This window comes from Oncorhynchus masou, chromosome 1 (assembly GCF_036934945.1).
Source record: "Oncorhynchus masou masou isolate Uvic2021 chromosome 1, UVic_Omas_1.1, whole genome shotgun sequence".
NCBI classification, from domain to species: Eukaryota; Metazoa; Chordata; class Actinopteri; order Salmoniformes; family Salmonidae; genus Oncorhynchus; species Oncorhynchus masou.
This window is the reverse complement of record NC_088212.1, coordinates 75798421-75814153: the sequence shown is the minus strand read 5'-3', so window position 1 is coordinate 75814153 and position 15733 is coordinate 75798421. Positions and strand designations below refer to the sequence as shown.

The following is a 15733-nucleotide window of genomic DNA, read 5'->3' as shown; positions in this document are numbered from 1 at the left end:
GGGCTATAGTGTATAACACAGAACCTCACAATAGTACACATTAACATGGGTTATTAGATTATAATTACACTGTAATAAATTCTCAAATGGGTTACATTCATCTGTGCAGTTGAGACAAATTCACCCCACTGCCCTCCTAATCCAAGTGGGGCATATCAGTAATAGTCAATATTGTTAGGTCTGGGATGCATTTTCAATTTATGACAGACAGGCAGCCCAATTCAGATATTTTTGCCACTAATGGGTATTTTGACCAATCAGATCAGATCATTTGACAAAAGATCAGAATTGGGCTGCCTGTGTAAATGCAGCCTCACTCACACAGTGTCTGCAAATGTTTTCTTGGACCTTGAACTAAGTGTTGAAATAATTGCTGGTTCTGATAAAAGAAAGGCCATACATAATATGGGCACTAGAACAGACTTCTGTATTTGTAAGTCGCTCTGGATAAGAGCGTCTGCTAAATGACTTAAATGTAAATGTAAATGTAAATGTAGAAGTTCTCAGTGAGAAAATATATCAAGAATATTCACTGAAGAGTGACAATGAAATTGAGAATGAAATAACACCTCAAAAGTTGGTTCATAATAAAAACTTAAACAGTATATATATCCAACACAAACATATGTTGTGTGGTGTTTACTGATAAAAAAAAGTGGATTTGAAACGGAAACAACTCCCTGTGGGGTTTCTGAAAGACAGTTATAAAGACCTTGCAATGCAATACTAACATATATTTCAAGTTAGTGGATCAAATAAATTGCCATACTATTTCAAGCATCATTCAGGTTCGCAGCTTGATATCACATAATGCCGACACACATTTTGAAACATTTTGATCAGCACTCACTCTCTTCAGCCAAAATCAGCTGATCGGCTTCACACGCGAAGACACGTGTCACAGTCTTGAGCAACATGGCTGCACGACAGGAGTGAGTATATATTCTGTTCTGTATTATTTCTATGGTTTATCTTTGTGTTAAGCGTACTTGGCCACTGATTCTGAATTAAACAAATTATAATGCATAAATTGTTAGCTCGCTAGCTATCTGCATAAACCTGATCAACTAAGCTAACTCTCGTTAACGGGGCGAGCTGACAAACATAAGAAAATAGCGGCATACTTTTTGCAGGCTGGCAGTCAGGCATCAATCAGCAACTTTTCCAGGTAACTAACTAACTATGCATGTCTAACTTGAAATTTACTCGCAGAATAGTGAAATAATAGGTGGTTACAGCTCCAGTTTGTGGGTAATATTAGCTTGTCTCTCCACAGAGGGGTTGTTTCTGAAATAATTGCCAGGGACCTCACGATACGATATTATCACCATACTTACAGTAGCTCGGTGCCGATACAATATGTATCACGATTCCATATGTATCACGATTCTATATGTATCACGATTTATCACAATTCGATGTTAAATAAATATTGCTCACTGTATGTCTGCAGCAGAGGGACAGGAGAGAGGCATAATAATAAACACATTTTAATAAAATACTAATTTTGATTAGTCAAGTGCTGAAAACATGTTGCCTCACCATTTAAAAGTAAGATTGAAGACGAGCTAACATTATAGAAAAAATACCGAAGTTGTCACACCCTGACCATAGTTTATTTGTATGTTTCTATGTTTTATTTGGTCAGGGTGTGATCTGAGTGGGCATTCTATGTTGGATGTCTTGTTTGTCTATTTCTATGTCTGGCCTGATGTGGTTCTCAATCAGAGGCAGGTGTTAGTCATTGTCTCTGATTGGGAACCATATTTAGGTAGCCTGGGTTTCACTGTGTGTTTGTGGGTGATTGTTCCTGTCTCTGTGTTAGTTTGCACAAGGCTCAGTCACTTTGGTTTTTCTTTTTGTCCTTGTTTTGGAAGAGAAGAGAACGAGCGCCATTCTCCTTGCGGAGATGGTGCAAAATACATCAACACGGTCGGTCCCTGGGATTGGGCTGGCCAACACGATTCGGTTTGCTTAGAAGGAAAATGAGTTGGAGCCTTTAGGACGGGAAACTTTTGGAAGGATAATATTGATGGGGATTCTAAAGCTGATGGTGAAGGACGTGTTTTGTTTCCAAGGCAACTCGTTGGAGGGAGCATACGACGTGGCACTATATACAGAGGAAAAACACGATGATATCCTGAGAAGGGCAAGAGCAGTGGGAGGTGAGAGGCCGATGAGCCACTATGAAATAACAAGCCTGGCGAAGAACAACTTTAGGGTTGTAACTGTCAACATTTACAACCCATACGTTAAGGACGAAGAGGTGAGGGCCTTTCTGGGGAGATACATAGATAACGTCTCCTCAGCAAGGCACCTCAAAGACTCACTTGGGTTTTGGAATGGGAGGAGAGGCTTCCAGGCCCTCCTCAGGGAGAACCCAAAGGGACATGGTGGCTACCTCCATCCTCCTGCTATGTTCTCCCTAGGGGCTGACGGGGACGTTGTTTTATGCACGTCAGCCCCCATTTTGCAGGCGCTGTATGGCCTACGGCCACATTTTCGCCTCGTGCAGCACGAGAAAATGCAGATTTTGTGGATCTGAGGAACACGAGGCGAGGGATTGTGACAAGCCTAAGGCGTGCCACGGGTGTGGCTCGTCAGCACACCTGTGGCGGGTTGCCCGGCTCGTCAGAGGTCATATGCGTCTGCGGCTGGGGTGGGAGCAGGAGCGGGGGATGGGGGAAGAAGAGGAGGGGAAGGAAGCACGCCTCATGACCAGAGTACAGGTCCAGAGGGGAAGGCCGCAAGGAAGGAGGAGGAGCAAGAAGCGGCGGATGGAAGAGAGAAGGAAACTGAAGGCACGGGAGTAGGAGAAACAGGAAAAGTGGCGGAAGAAGGCAACCGAGTGGACGAGCATGAGAGAGAAGAAAGTGAGGGAGGAGTGTTGGAGAAGGAGACGGTGGAAGAGCAAGTGGACTGGGGGGAAAGTGCCCTGGTGGAAGAGATGAGGGGTATGGTGGAGGAGCTGGCGGGGGGGGGGGTGGTATCTCTCCACTGCCACCATCACCAAAGAAGAGAATGAAGAGGAGGGTGCGATTGGCCGACAGTGAGAGGGAGGGGGTGGCCAAGAGAGTGATGGGGTGGGAGAAACTTCTGGGTTGCTGCTGGTTTCCTTAGGCCCTCAACTTCTGTTGGGTGGGGACAAACCTAACAATACTCAGGACTGGGTACAGGAGGAGGTGGGGAGTTTTTTGTTTGGGGACTCAGCCTCCCCAATTTTTTTCGAATCCAGCTGCAGCACTGGGGAGGGGGAGGATTGTGGGGGTAGACCCAGGGTGCAGGGCACCCCGGAGCCAAACATTATTCCTGCATCCTGGGTTGGTAAGATGGAGGAAGAGGGGGGATGTCGGGAGTACGGATGGTGTTCTCACCGGTAGATATGGAGCAGGGGAGCATCGGGTGAGTCACCTGTTTTTGTTTTTTTTCTGTCTGGGTTTAGAATTTGAGTGTATTACATGTTTTTATTTTATTCTTTCATGGGGTCTAATTTTACTTTTGTTAGTTTAAATGTAAGGGGTTTAAGGGATTTTGTTAAGAGGAGGGGGGCGGTTTTTAGTTATTTGGAGGGTGTGGGGTTTGATTTTTGTTTTTTTACAGGAGGTTCACCTGAGGGATGGAGGGGATGTTAGTAGGTTTAAGAGGGAGTAGGACAAGGGGGAGTCGGTTTGGGGTATTGGGGGGGTGCACTCATCGGGGGTAGTGATTTTGTGTGGGCACAGGGAGGTAAAAGTGGAGGATGCTTTTGTGGTAATGCAGGGGAGGGTTATAGGGGTGGATGTCACGATAAGGGATTGTAAATTTAGATTAGTGGTGGTGTATGGGCCACAAGTGGTGGCAGACAGGAGGGAGATGGTGGACTGTCTGACGCCCCTGTGTGTCACAAATAGGAAATTAGTGATAGGGGGGATTTTAATACAGATTTAGGAATAGGGGGGATAGCAGTGCAGGTGCCATTGCCGGGCTAATGGCTTGCCATGGTCTGGTAGATGGTGGTCTGCACACTACTCCGAAAATGGCCGGTCCTACATGGCGCAACTCCAGGGGGTTGAGCGGAGGCTCGACTATATTTTTGTACCCAGGTCTTTGGGTAAGTTGTCTGGGCGGCAGTTGCCTGTTTTCTTTTCGGATCACGACGGGGTCCTCCTGCAGGTGGGGTCGCCAGTCTGCCTCTTTGGTAGGGGGTACTGGAAGTTAGATCGGGATGTGCTGGAGGAGCAGGCTTTTGTTGACGGGTTTTATGGTTTCTTTTGGAGGCTTGAAGGCCTCCGGTCCATGTGCGAGGGGGTGTTAGAGTGGTGGGAATTAGTTAAGGTGAGGATTAGGGCTTTTATAATAGGATATTGCAAGAGGAAAAAAAGGGAGGAGAGGAGGAAGGTGGATCGTATCCAAAGGTTAATTGAACTCGAATACGAGGCAGGCAACCTCGGCGGGTCGTTTGACTGGGAGGAGCGGAAGGCTCGAGCTTTCCTGGAGCGTGCGCATAGTGGCTTTCTAGAACGTAATGAGACTTGTTCTGCTATGTTCTTTAAGTCGGTTAGGGCCAGACAGAGTAGGAAGGTAATGCATGGTGTTAGGGAAGAAAATGGTAGTATAGTTAGAGAACCAGAGGATATGGTCAAGGTGACAACTGATCATTTCCAAGGTTTATTTAAGGAAAGGGAAATAGATGTAGAGCAGGGAAATGTGTTTTTAGAACACTTGTCCAGGCGGTTGCCGGAGGACATTAGAGAAGTGATGGAGGCCCAGAATTCACTAGAAGAGGTTGAGAGCGCTCTTAGGAGGATGGGAAAAGGGAAGGTGCCTGGGATGGATGGGCTGCCAGCTGAGTTTTATCTCAAGTTTTGGGGTATACTTGGACCAGTGGTCCTCGAAGTCTTGAAGGCCATCCTTGAGACGGGGGTCCCGGGGGGATCAATGGCTGTTGGTGTGCTGTCACTTTTATATAAGAAGGGGGAAGTAACAGACCTTGGCAACTGGCGGCCGTTGACCATGCTGTGTGTAGATTACAAGCTACTTGCAAAGGTTTTAGCAGACCGGTTGCGCACAGCCCTTCCCTACGTCGTCCATGAGGATCAGACATGCGGGGTAGAGGGCCGCTCTATTAGATGGAACCTACAGTTAATCAGGGACTCCATCACTTGGGTTGAAGATAGAGGACTGCCTTTAATGGTAGCAGCGCTAGATCAGACGAAAGCCTTTGATCGCGTGAATAGATCCTTTTTATTCAGAGTGTTAGGTTGATTAGGATTTGGGGAGAAGTTCATAGGATGGATTCGTACACTATATGTCGGAGCGGGGTGCCGAGTTAGTGTAAATAGTCACTTGGGTGACGTTTTTGACCTCTCGTCTGGGGTCAGGCAGGGGTGCCCACTCTCGGCTCTCCTCTTCGTTCTGTACATGGAGCCTCTGGGGGCTGCCATTAGGGCAGACACAGGGGTGGAAGGCTTGTTGATCCCTGGAAGTGGTGGGCTGCGGTTTAAGATGACGCAGTATGCCGACGACACTTCCTTGCTGCTGTGCAAGGACTCGTGCCTGACAAGGTCCCTTGCCATCTTTGGGGATTTCACCCGAGCGTCAGGAGCAGTTCTGAACCATGCAAGTATTCCGTCAAGTTTTTCGGAAGATGGCGCAGTAGAAGGGATGTGCCTGGGGGGTTATCTCTCTGTGAGGGGGCCCTGAGGATTCTCGGGGTCCATTTTGAGACCTCCGGCTCAGCGACGCTAAACTGGAACATGCGTATCGCAGTGGTAAAGAGGAAGCTAGCAATGTGGAAGGCTAGGTATTTGTCTTTTGTGGGCAAAGTCCTGGTCCTAAAGGTGGATGTGTTGCCGTCTCTTTTGTATTTGGCGTACATCTACCCATTGCCGGCTTGTCTGAGGAGGCCTCTAGTGAGGCTTGTGTTTTAGTTCATGTGGAGTGGCAGGTGCGAGTGGGTTGCCAGGGCACGCATGATCTGTCCCATCGGGGAGGGAGGTAGGGGGTACCACATTTCCCCCTCTAGCTGGACACAATTGTTTGTTTCTTTCTTGTTAACGGAGCTTGCTCATCCAGTGATACACCCGTCCGGTTACCTCCTGCGGGTGTTCTTCTCGTATCAGGCGAGAAGTGTAATGGTGTGGTCTAACACGGGTCCTCGGGCGGAACAGCTGCCGTGGCACTTTGGTCATACGGCCAAGTGGCTGCGTGCGCACCCTGAGGTTGAAGTTGCCCGAGTAGGTTTAGATCACAGGCACCTGTACGAGGAGGTCAGAAAGGCAGGGAGTCCGGCGCCTGTAGTGGGCATCTCGGAAGTGGTCTGGGAGGGAGTGCAGGCGCGGGGTCTGGACAACAGGCTCAAGGACCTGAATTGGTTGAGCCTCCATAAGTGCTTGCCAGTACGTTCCATCATGTACCGGTATAGTTTGGTGCAATCCCCCACCTGTCCAAGATCCTCTTGAGGAAGGGAGGAGACTGTGCGCCATGTCTTTTGGGACTGTGCCTTTGCCGGAGTAGTATGGGCTAGGGCACGGGTGTTGTTAGGTTTGGTAAGGGGGGATTTTGTATTGACGTGGGCCAGGATAGAGAGAGGTGTAGGGAGAGCGAGAGGGACGGATAGGGACAGGTTTCTGCTCTGGCTTCTCATGAGTCTCTTTAAACGGGGGCTGTGGGAAGCCAGGCAGAACATGGTGAAGACAGGGAGAGATTGGGGGGTGGAAGGGATAGTGAGGAGGGTGGAAGGAGATTTGAGGGGGAGGATGAAGAGAGAGGAGAGGATGTGGGGGCAGCATGCTGCTCGGGAGAGGTGGAAGGGGGGTTTAGGGCTGGGTGTCATTTAGATTTGTAAGGGGATAGATTAGGGACGGGGAGATAGGGAAAGGTATTTTGTAGGGTGACTGGGAGGGAAGATGTTCCCCTGAGGTTTTGTTTGGGGTTTATGTTTAGTTAAATTAGTTTAATTAAAATACCATTATTTGAGTATGTATGAAAATTATGAGTTGTAAAGAATGAATGGTATTGAAGATAATAAATAATTATTTATAAAATAAAGATAGGGCTGTTTCGGTTTTCCACGTTTGTTGTTTTGTATTGTTCGTGTTTCATCTTCATTAAAGATGTATCTAACTAACCACGCTGCATTTTGGTCCGATCCTTGTTCCGCCTCTTCGTCAGAGGAGGAGTTAGAAGAAACTCGTTACAGATTCACCCACCACAACAGGACCAAGCGGCGTGGTGACAAGCAGCGGCAGCAGGAGCAGCGATCACAGGACTTCTGGACTTGGGAGGAGATATTGGACAGAAAAGGACCCTGGGCACAGCCTGGAGAATATCGCCGTCCCAAGGAAGAACTGGAGGCGGCAAAAGCGAAGAGGCGCTGGTTTGAAGAGGCAGCACGGCGACGCGGTTGGAAGCCCGAGAGTCAGCCCATAAAAATTTCTTGGGGGGGGGGGCTCACAGGGAGTATGGCTACGCCAGGTAGGAGACCGGCGCAAACTTCCTGTGCTTACCGGAGGGCTAGAGAGACCGGGCAGGCACCGTGTTATGCTGTGGTGCGCACGGTGTCTCCAGTGCGGGTGCATAGCCCGGTGCGTTCTATTCCAGCTCTGCGTATCAGCCGGGCTAGATTGAGCATCGAGCCAAATGCCATGAAGCCGGCTCTACGCATCTGGTCCCCAGTGCGTCTCCTTGGGCCGGCTTACATGGCACCAGCCTTACGCTCGGTGTCCCCGGTTCGCCTGCATAGCACAGTGCGGGCTATTCCACCTTGCCGCACTGGCAGAGCGACCGGGAGTATTCAACCAGGTAAGGTTGGGCAGGCTCGGTGCTCAAGAGCTCCAGTGCGCCTGCACGGTCCGGTCTACCCAGTACCACCTCCACACCCCAGCCCTCCGGTGGCAGCTCCCCGCACCAGGCTTCCTGTGCGTGTCCTCGGCCCAGTACCACCAGTGCCAGCACCATGCATCAGACCTACTGTGCGCCTCGCCTCTCCAGCGCTGCCGGAGCCTTCCTCCTCTCCTGTGCTGCTGGAGTCTCCCGCCTGTTCAGCGCAGCCAGAGCCTTCCTCCTCTCCTGCTCTGTTGGAGTCTCCCGCCTGTTTAGCGCTGCCTGAGCCTTCCGCCTCTACAGCGTTGCCGGAGTCTCCTGCCCGTTTAGCGCAGCCATAGCTGTCAGTCTGCATGGAGCAGCCGGAGCTGCCAGTCTGCAAGGAGCTGCCAGTCTGCAAGGAGCTGCCAGTCTGCAAGGAGCTGCCAATCTGCATGGAGCAGCCAGAGCCGCCAGTCAGCATGGAGCAGCCAGAGCCGCCAGTCAGCATGAAGCAGCCAGAGCCGTCAGTCTGCCAGGATCCACCAGTCAGCCAGACTCTTCCAGATCCGCCAGTCAGCCAGACTCTTCCAGATCTGCCAGTCAACCAGACTCTTCCAGATCTGCCAGTCAACCAGACTCTTCCAGATCTGCCAGTCAACCAGACTCTTCCAGAACTGCCAGCCAACCGGGATCTGCTGGATTCAACTGCCTGGTTGAGCTTCCTCTCGGTACTGGGCTTCCTCTCAGTGCTGGGCTTCCTCTCAGCCCCGAGCTGCTCCTCAGTCCCGAGCTGCCCCTCAGTCCCGAGCTGCCCCTCAGTCCCGAGCTGCCCCTCAGTCCCGAGCTGCCCCTCAGCCCCGAGCTGCCCCTCAGTCACGAGATGCTCCTCAGTTCAGTGGGGTTCTGGGTGAGGACTATTAGGCCATGGTCGGCGGCGAGGGTGGATCATTCCAGGACGCAAAGGGGAGGAACTATAACATTTATGGAGTGGGGTCCACGTCCCGAGCCGGAACCGCCACCATGGACAGACGCCCACCCGGAACCTCCATATGGTTTTGAGGTGCGTCCGGGAGTCCGCACCTTAGGGGGGTTCTGTCACGCCTTGGTCTTAGTATTTTGTGTTTTAGATAATTAGTTGGTCAGGCCAGGGTGTGACATGGGTTTATGTTATTGTGTTGTTGTATTGGGTTTTTTGTAGGCATTGGGATTGTGGTTGATTAGGGGTGTGTTTAGTTTAGGTTTGGCTGCCTGAGGCGGTTCTCAATCAGTCAGGTGATTCTTGTTGTCTCTGATGGGGAACCGTATTTAGGTAGCCTGGGTTTCACTGTGTATTTCGTGGGTGATTGTTCCTGTCTCTGTGTAGTTTCACCAGATAGGCTGTACTTAGGTTTCACGTTCCGTTTTGTTGTTTTGTATTTTGTCTCAGTATTTTCATGTATTCGTCATTTGTTTCATTAAACAACATGAGTAACCAACACGCTGCATTTCGGTCCCACTCTCTTGCAACAAACGAAGAACGCCGTTACAAGGCACTTTAAATGGTGGTTGAAACCATGACCAAGAATAGAATCAGAAACACCTCACTAACAATATGGTAAAAAGCTGATTTTCCTGAAAGATAAAGAGGGGAGTGTAAGGCTCCTCCGGCAGTGTGGAATGGATGAGTAATACAGGTATTATTTCCGCATTCCTTATGAGATACCAAATATAAAGCACACACATAAACACAGAGCTTTAGCTTTCATCATCATTCTTTTGTTTCTGGCTGGGTGCTATAAGCCAGTGTTTGTGCATGATAGAATTAAGCAAAACGGCCAGAGGGGGTGCGGTATATGCCCAATATACCGCGGCTAAGGGCTGTTCTTATGCACAACGCAATGTGGAGTGCCTGAATACAGCCTTATCAGTGGTATATTGGCCATATACCACAAACCCTGAGGTGCCTTAATGCTATTATAAGCTGGTTACCAACGTTATTGCAGTAAAAAGTAATGTTTTGTCATACATGTGGTACACGGTCTGATATACCACAGCTTTCAGCCAATCAGCATTCAGGGCTCAAACCACCCAGTTTATAATAGATCAATATGCCAGGTGTATATTTCTATAAGAGGCCCTTGACTCCTTGTTCCTTCTCTTCCTGCAGCCGGCTGACTAAGACTGACATGGAGCTGGAGGTTTTGCGATACACTAACCAGATTTCCAGTGAAGCCCAAAAAGAGGTAAAATCCTGCAGGACAGACAGACATACCTGTGTCATGTCTTTGGCTATGCCGGAATAAGTGATATGACATGCTATTGTATAAAATAACTTGCTATTACCCGATTGAGCTAATCATGTAAATGTAATTAACTAAAGAGTCGTGCACCACAAAATAATATGTATAGAGCTGTTATCTTCCGAATAAACCCTTAAAGACCTTGTAATATTTTACATCAATAGCAGTCAATATCAATCGTCACCTCAATTCAGTCTCATCTGAAAGTTGTAAATTCTTTTATCTGCACGAACCCTGGATAACAAGTTGAATCAGCAATACAAAATTGGCTTTAATTATGTATTTCCTAAATACCTAACTAATCACACAGAATTACACATACACACAATTAATCATAACTTGATTACAAATTACGTCATAAAAGAAAACGTCCCTCGCGGGCTGAACAGATATGACAGCTTGTTACACAATGGAAAAGGGGCTGGGTTGAGTGAAAGAGCGGGAAGACCGAGGAACGAAGGGCGAAGCTGTGCTATCGTAAATAATGTATCTTATGCATTCTAAATTACCGCCCATTTGTAAAAGGAAAATGCAATAAATATTTACTCTGAGCTGCGCTTCAGTAGGTTGGTGGTAGATGGAAGGCCGTGTTGCCCAACCGAGTCCTTTGAAGAATGTCTCTGGTTGTCAATTGGATACGTTGTAGTTACATCGTTGTGTGGTAGACGGGATACTCTTTCTGTTCCTTCCTAACCTGCGTTTGCAGCTGCAGTTGCTAACTCAGCGGCTAGAAGGTATCACTTCTGTAGTGAATAAGAGTTCAAGGTTCATACCATTCTCACATCATCGGAACAGGAAGTTATGTTGTCGTCAAGGGCTTATATAGGAAGGGAGAGGAGGGCGTGTTTGAAAAGTTTTATAGCCCATGTCCCTTCACAGGGCGGGCCACTGATTGAGCAGCCCAATCAGTGGCCCGCTCTGTGAAGGGACATGGGCTATAAAACTTTAACTTCTATTCTTATGTGCAATAAAAGTGACTCCAAAATGACACTACTTTATTTACCATTCCTTAATATTGGGCACCACATAATCTGAAACACAACCAAAACAAACAGCAAATGCATCCAACAAGTTTCTAGAGACACAAGCTTCATGTAATAACTGCGTGCTAGGAATATGGAACCAAATATTGAACTTTTGACTTCTTTAATACACATGTACAGTTAATAATAAGTTAATTTGTCCCCTAAAATGGGGGGACCATGTACAAAAAGTGCTGTAATTTTTAAACGGTTCACCTGATATGGATGGAAATGCCCTCAAATTAAAGCTGGGAGTCAGCACTTTAACCAACGTGCTCGAGTACAGAGCCAAAACAACCAAAAATGTGTCAATGTCCCAATACTTTTGGAGCTCACCATGTTTTTTATCATGAGTAATATATGAATATAATCAAAGCTAAAAGAATACATCTCAGAGGCATCATTTCCCACTTGCAGCCTTGTATATCACAGGCACAGCCAACCTGAAGTGCTGTTGTCTTCCTCCTCAGATCATGAAGCATGTGAGACCTGGACAGAAAGAATATGAAATGGAGAGGTGAGTGGAGCTTTTTATCATGAAGGGTTTGCCAGCTATATTGAACTGTTTGTACCGTATGAAGGCATATTGTATGACGAGGTGGTGTACTATGTCCCACATAACCATGAAGGTGACGGTAAAACCGTACGTTCCTTATCTATCAAGGTGTGTTCCTCTGGATAAACTACATAAACACAGCACGTCTGATCTGATCACTACTGAAGTCATAAGTATTTGGACAAATTCACTTATAGTGTTTTCAAGTAGTCAAAAGTGTAGTATTTGGTCCCGTATTCCTTGCATGCAATGACTGCATCAAGCTTGTGACAAAAATCATGTTGGATGCATTTATCATAAGTAAGAATAGAAGATTTTTCTAAACACTTCTATATTCATGTGTTATGCTACCATGATAATCGACCATCATGAATGAATCGTGAAAAATGAAAAGGTTAGAGGCACAAAGATCATACTCACCCCCCCCCCCCAAAAAAAAATACTATCCTCCCCTGTTATTGGTAATGGTGAGAGGTTAGCATGTTTTTTTTGTAGCCTCTGAACGGCATCTCACTGATTATTCATTATTCATGATTCATTCATGATTTTTCTTAATCACGGCATTATCATGATTTATTTAGAAGTGATTTATTTAGAAGTGTTCAGGAACATCTTATCTACTCACTGTGAGTGATGACAAATCATTTTCTTTCTATTACTATTGGGCAAAACATAATCCAAAACACACTACAAATGCATCCAATGAATTTGTGGAGTCACAAGTTTGATGTAGTCATTGCGTGCAAGGAATATGGGATCAAATACTAAACTTTTGACTACTTTTATACACTATAAGCTCATTTGTCCAACTACTAATGACTTCCTCACATGGGCGGGCCAATACATTAAGTGCTTTAATTTCTAAATGGTTAAACAGATGCATTTTGCATGAAAATACCCTCAAATAAAAGGTGACGTTCTTTACTGTCACCTCATGTGAAACATTTGATCTCAAACCAAAAATGCTGGAGCCAAATGGAAAAAATGGCATCACTGTCCAAATACATATGGAGGGGAGTGTATTTTACAATGTAGCAACAGCCACCCACTGAGCTGAATCAATTTCCTGTTTCTAGCTGGCAGCTTTTTGTGTTTTGAATTAAACCTTCATCTGGGTGGCTGAAGAATGTAAATAATCTGAGCTACTATAGCAGTGCCCCTCGCCAGCCCACTATCTGACTAATTGACTGCAGCAAGAACGTGCAGCAGAGAATATGTAATCACTGACTCAAGTCTCCAGTGAATAAACCAATAACCAAGTGAAGATGAGTCCAAATGCTTTTATTATACTGTCCTCCAGTTAAGTATCAGGCGATGGAGATCTTCAAGGTGGGAGGTTTAGATGACTCTCTTCTTGTATTCTAGGCTAACCAATATCAAAAAGGAGGTTAACCCTTGATTAAACTTCCTCCTATATTGTCATTGTTAGAGCTGGGGAGCTTCTTGTGTACGGTCGCTCATGTCAGTGCTTTTCTGTTGCAGCCTGTTCCAGCACTACTGCTACTCTCATGGGGGAATGAGACACACCTCCTACACCTGTATCTGTGGAACGCAAGGCATTTCCCTTTGCTACACAAAGGGTGTTAAGTGCCTCTATAATGTCCTACTTGTATGCTTAAATCTTCAACAGTTGAAACAACCGCTCAGTCCTGCACTACGGCCATGCATGAGCTCCCAATGACAAGACCATCGATGACAGAGATATGTGGTAAGTCGGCGATCATTTCACATGATGTGAAGTTATTCCTCTCCTCAATTGTCCTCTTTGGGTTGTTTGCTTGGTTTTATTAGATTCTGTGTTCATTTTGTCTTGGATTTGTATATCAAAAACACTTGCAGTGATCTGTTGTTTTGTTTAATGGAATACTGTACATCTCAGCGAGCTACACCTCCCCAGCTGTCATAGTATAGTAGGGTGTTGTTTTGTTCTCGCTGTCAGCTGGATCCACTGAGTGGCTCTCCCATGGGTTTACTCATAGACGGAGAACAGCTTGGACTGGCTTTGAACATAAGTCAGGCTGCTGTGTGCATAGGGGTACTGATGGAGATTTAAAGTGGCTGTGTGGAGCGCCCATGGTGACACAACATGAGCACCTTTGAAAGGCAAAACTTGTATTCATTCTGATGTACATACTGTGAACAATTTCTCTTATTTATGTTTGGAAATAAAGATGCCGGAATGGCTGTAGAGCCCTTTGGGTGAGCAGTAACACTGATCTAACTGTGACGTGTGGTTTTTCCTTGCAGTCTGTTTGACATGGAGAATACTACTGCTACTCCTCTGACATCACCTGCTCCTTCCCAATCAATGGAAAGTTCACTCCAGACCAGAAGGCCATCTATGAGGCTGTGCTCAAGTCATCACGGGCTGTCATGGCTGCCATTAAACCAGGTATGATCCTACTGTACACAGGCAGGCTTGAGGAAGCATTCACGGACCATACAGTACATACTTAGCTTGGGCACAAGGAATGATTATACATTTAATGTATTAATTTATTCTATGGTTTGACTAATATTGAGTTGTTGAAGTCTGAAGACAACCACAGAACATGCCATATCCTCACCACCGGTCATTATCACCTGCATATTAGACTGCTTTGAAACTTTTAACCTCCGATTTAAAAACCTGACTGAAGGTGGTCTTGTGTTTCAGAGGTCAAGTGGACAGAGATGCACCGTCTGGCTGACCGGGTTCTGCAGGAGCTGGTAAAGATTGGGATCCTGCGTGGGAGTGTGGAGGACATGCTGAAGGTCCACATGGGCTCTGTCTTCATGCCCCACGGCCTGGGACACCTGCTGGGCATCGACGTGCACGACGTGGGCGGATACCCAGAGGTCAGTACCAGAGAGATGGATACAGTATTCTATTCATCAATGGTCAGTGCTACAGAAAGTTCTAAATACACTTCCAAAAAGACATATGTCTCTTTCCTTCTAGACAAGGCTAACGTCCGTGTCATGCCGCTAGTTCTTGGTTACACAGGGTATTGAGCGGGTCAACGAGCCCGGTCTGAAGAGCTTGGGGATGGGCCGTCTGGTGCAGGAACGCATGGTCTTGACTGTGGAGCCTGGTATCTACTTCATCAACCACCTGCTGGACCAGGCCTTGGCCAACCCAGCCCAGAGCTGCTTCATCAACAATGAAGTGCTGACCCGCTTCCACCGCTTTGGAGGGGTACGTTTACCTATCCACAGACAGTTTGTACTCATTAGTTTATGTGCTGGTGTTACTGTCAACGTTAACCACCCAAAGCTTGCACATAGAAACCCCTTTGTCTCAATCTAATCCATGGCAGCAAATAATATACACATTATGCTGTTCTGTTAAGTCTTATTAACCTTGGCTCTGACCCTCATGTGTCTTACTGGATGTTTCCCCCTCCTCTGTCCAGGTGCGTATTGAGGACGACATTGCGGTGACTGCCAGCGGAATGGAGCTGCTCACCTGTGTCCCTCGTACAGTGGAGGAGATTGAGGCTTTCATGGCCGACCGTGGAAAATCCTTCTAAATAACGTCGCTCATATCCAAGCTGATCTAACCAAATGGTATTTTCACTCCTAAATTTGGAGAGAATATCTGTTTTCTGATACAAGGGATGCAGTTTCTCTAATGATATCTTGCCTGTCTACATTATACCATATATAATCAATAATGGATCGATGAAAAGTTCTGCATTTAAATCTTGAGGACTACCACAGAACATGCCATATCCTCACCACCGGTCATTATCACCTGCATATTAGACTGCTTTCAAACTTTTAACCTCCGATTTAAAAACCTGACTGAAGGTGGTCTTGTGTTTCAGAGGTCAAGTGGACAGAGATGCACCATCTGGCTGACCGGGTTCTGCAGGAGCTGGTGAAGATTGGGATCCTGATTGGGAGTGTGGAGGACATGCTGAAGGTCCACATGGGCTCTGTCTTCAATCTCAGTGAATGCAGTATCAGAAGCCAAACACACTAGTACAGGTTAAACTACCTAAACCGAGCGGAAATGGAGGAAAACTCGCCTCCCTGCGGACCTGGCATCCTTTCACTCCCTCCTCTCTACATTTTCCTCCTCTGTCTCTGCTGCTAAAGCCACTTTC

General features: G+C 46.8%; 1 protein-coding gene and 1 long non-coding RNA gene across 2 annotated transcripts in view; both read left to right on the top strand.

The window, feature by feature from the left end:
* LOC135504212 (uncharacterized) overlaps positions 1 to 13193 on the top strand; it is a 59856-nt gene extending 46663 nt beyond the window's left edge. The window contains exons 2-3 of the long non-coding RNA XR_010450109.1: positions 11557 to 11603; positions 13125 to 13193. This is a non-coding gene — a long non-coding RNA (uncharacterized LOC135504212). The remainder of the gene's footprint in view (positions 1 to 11556; positions 11604 to 13124) is intronic.
* A 141-nt stretch (positions 13194 to 13334) lies between these two features.
* On the top strand, positions 13335 to 15609 carry LOC135543880 (xaa-Pro dipeptidase-like). The gene is made up of 6 exons (XM_064971230.1): positions 13335 to 13350; positions 13906 to 14034; positions 14299 to 14480; positions 14629 to 14820; positions 15038 to 15137; positions 15452 to 15609. Exons 1-6 carry the CDS (start codon positions 13335 to 13337, stop codon positions 15607 to 15609), a joined length of 777 nt encoding a protein of 258 aa, XP_064827302.1.
* Positions 15610 to 15733: the final 124 nt, after the last annotated feature.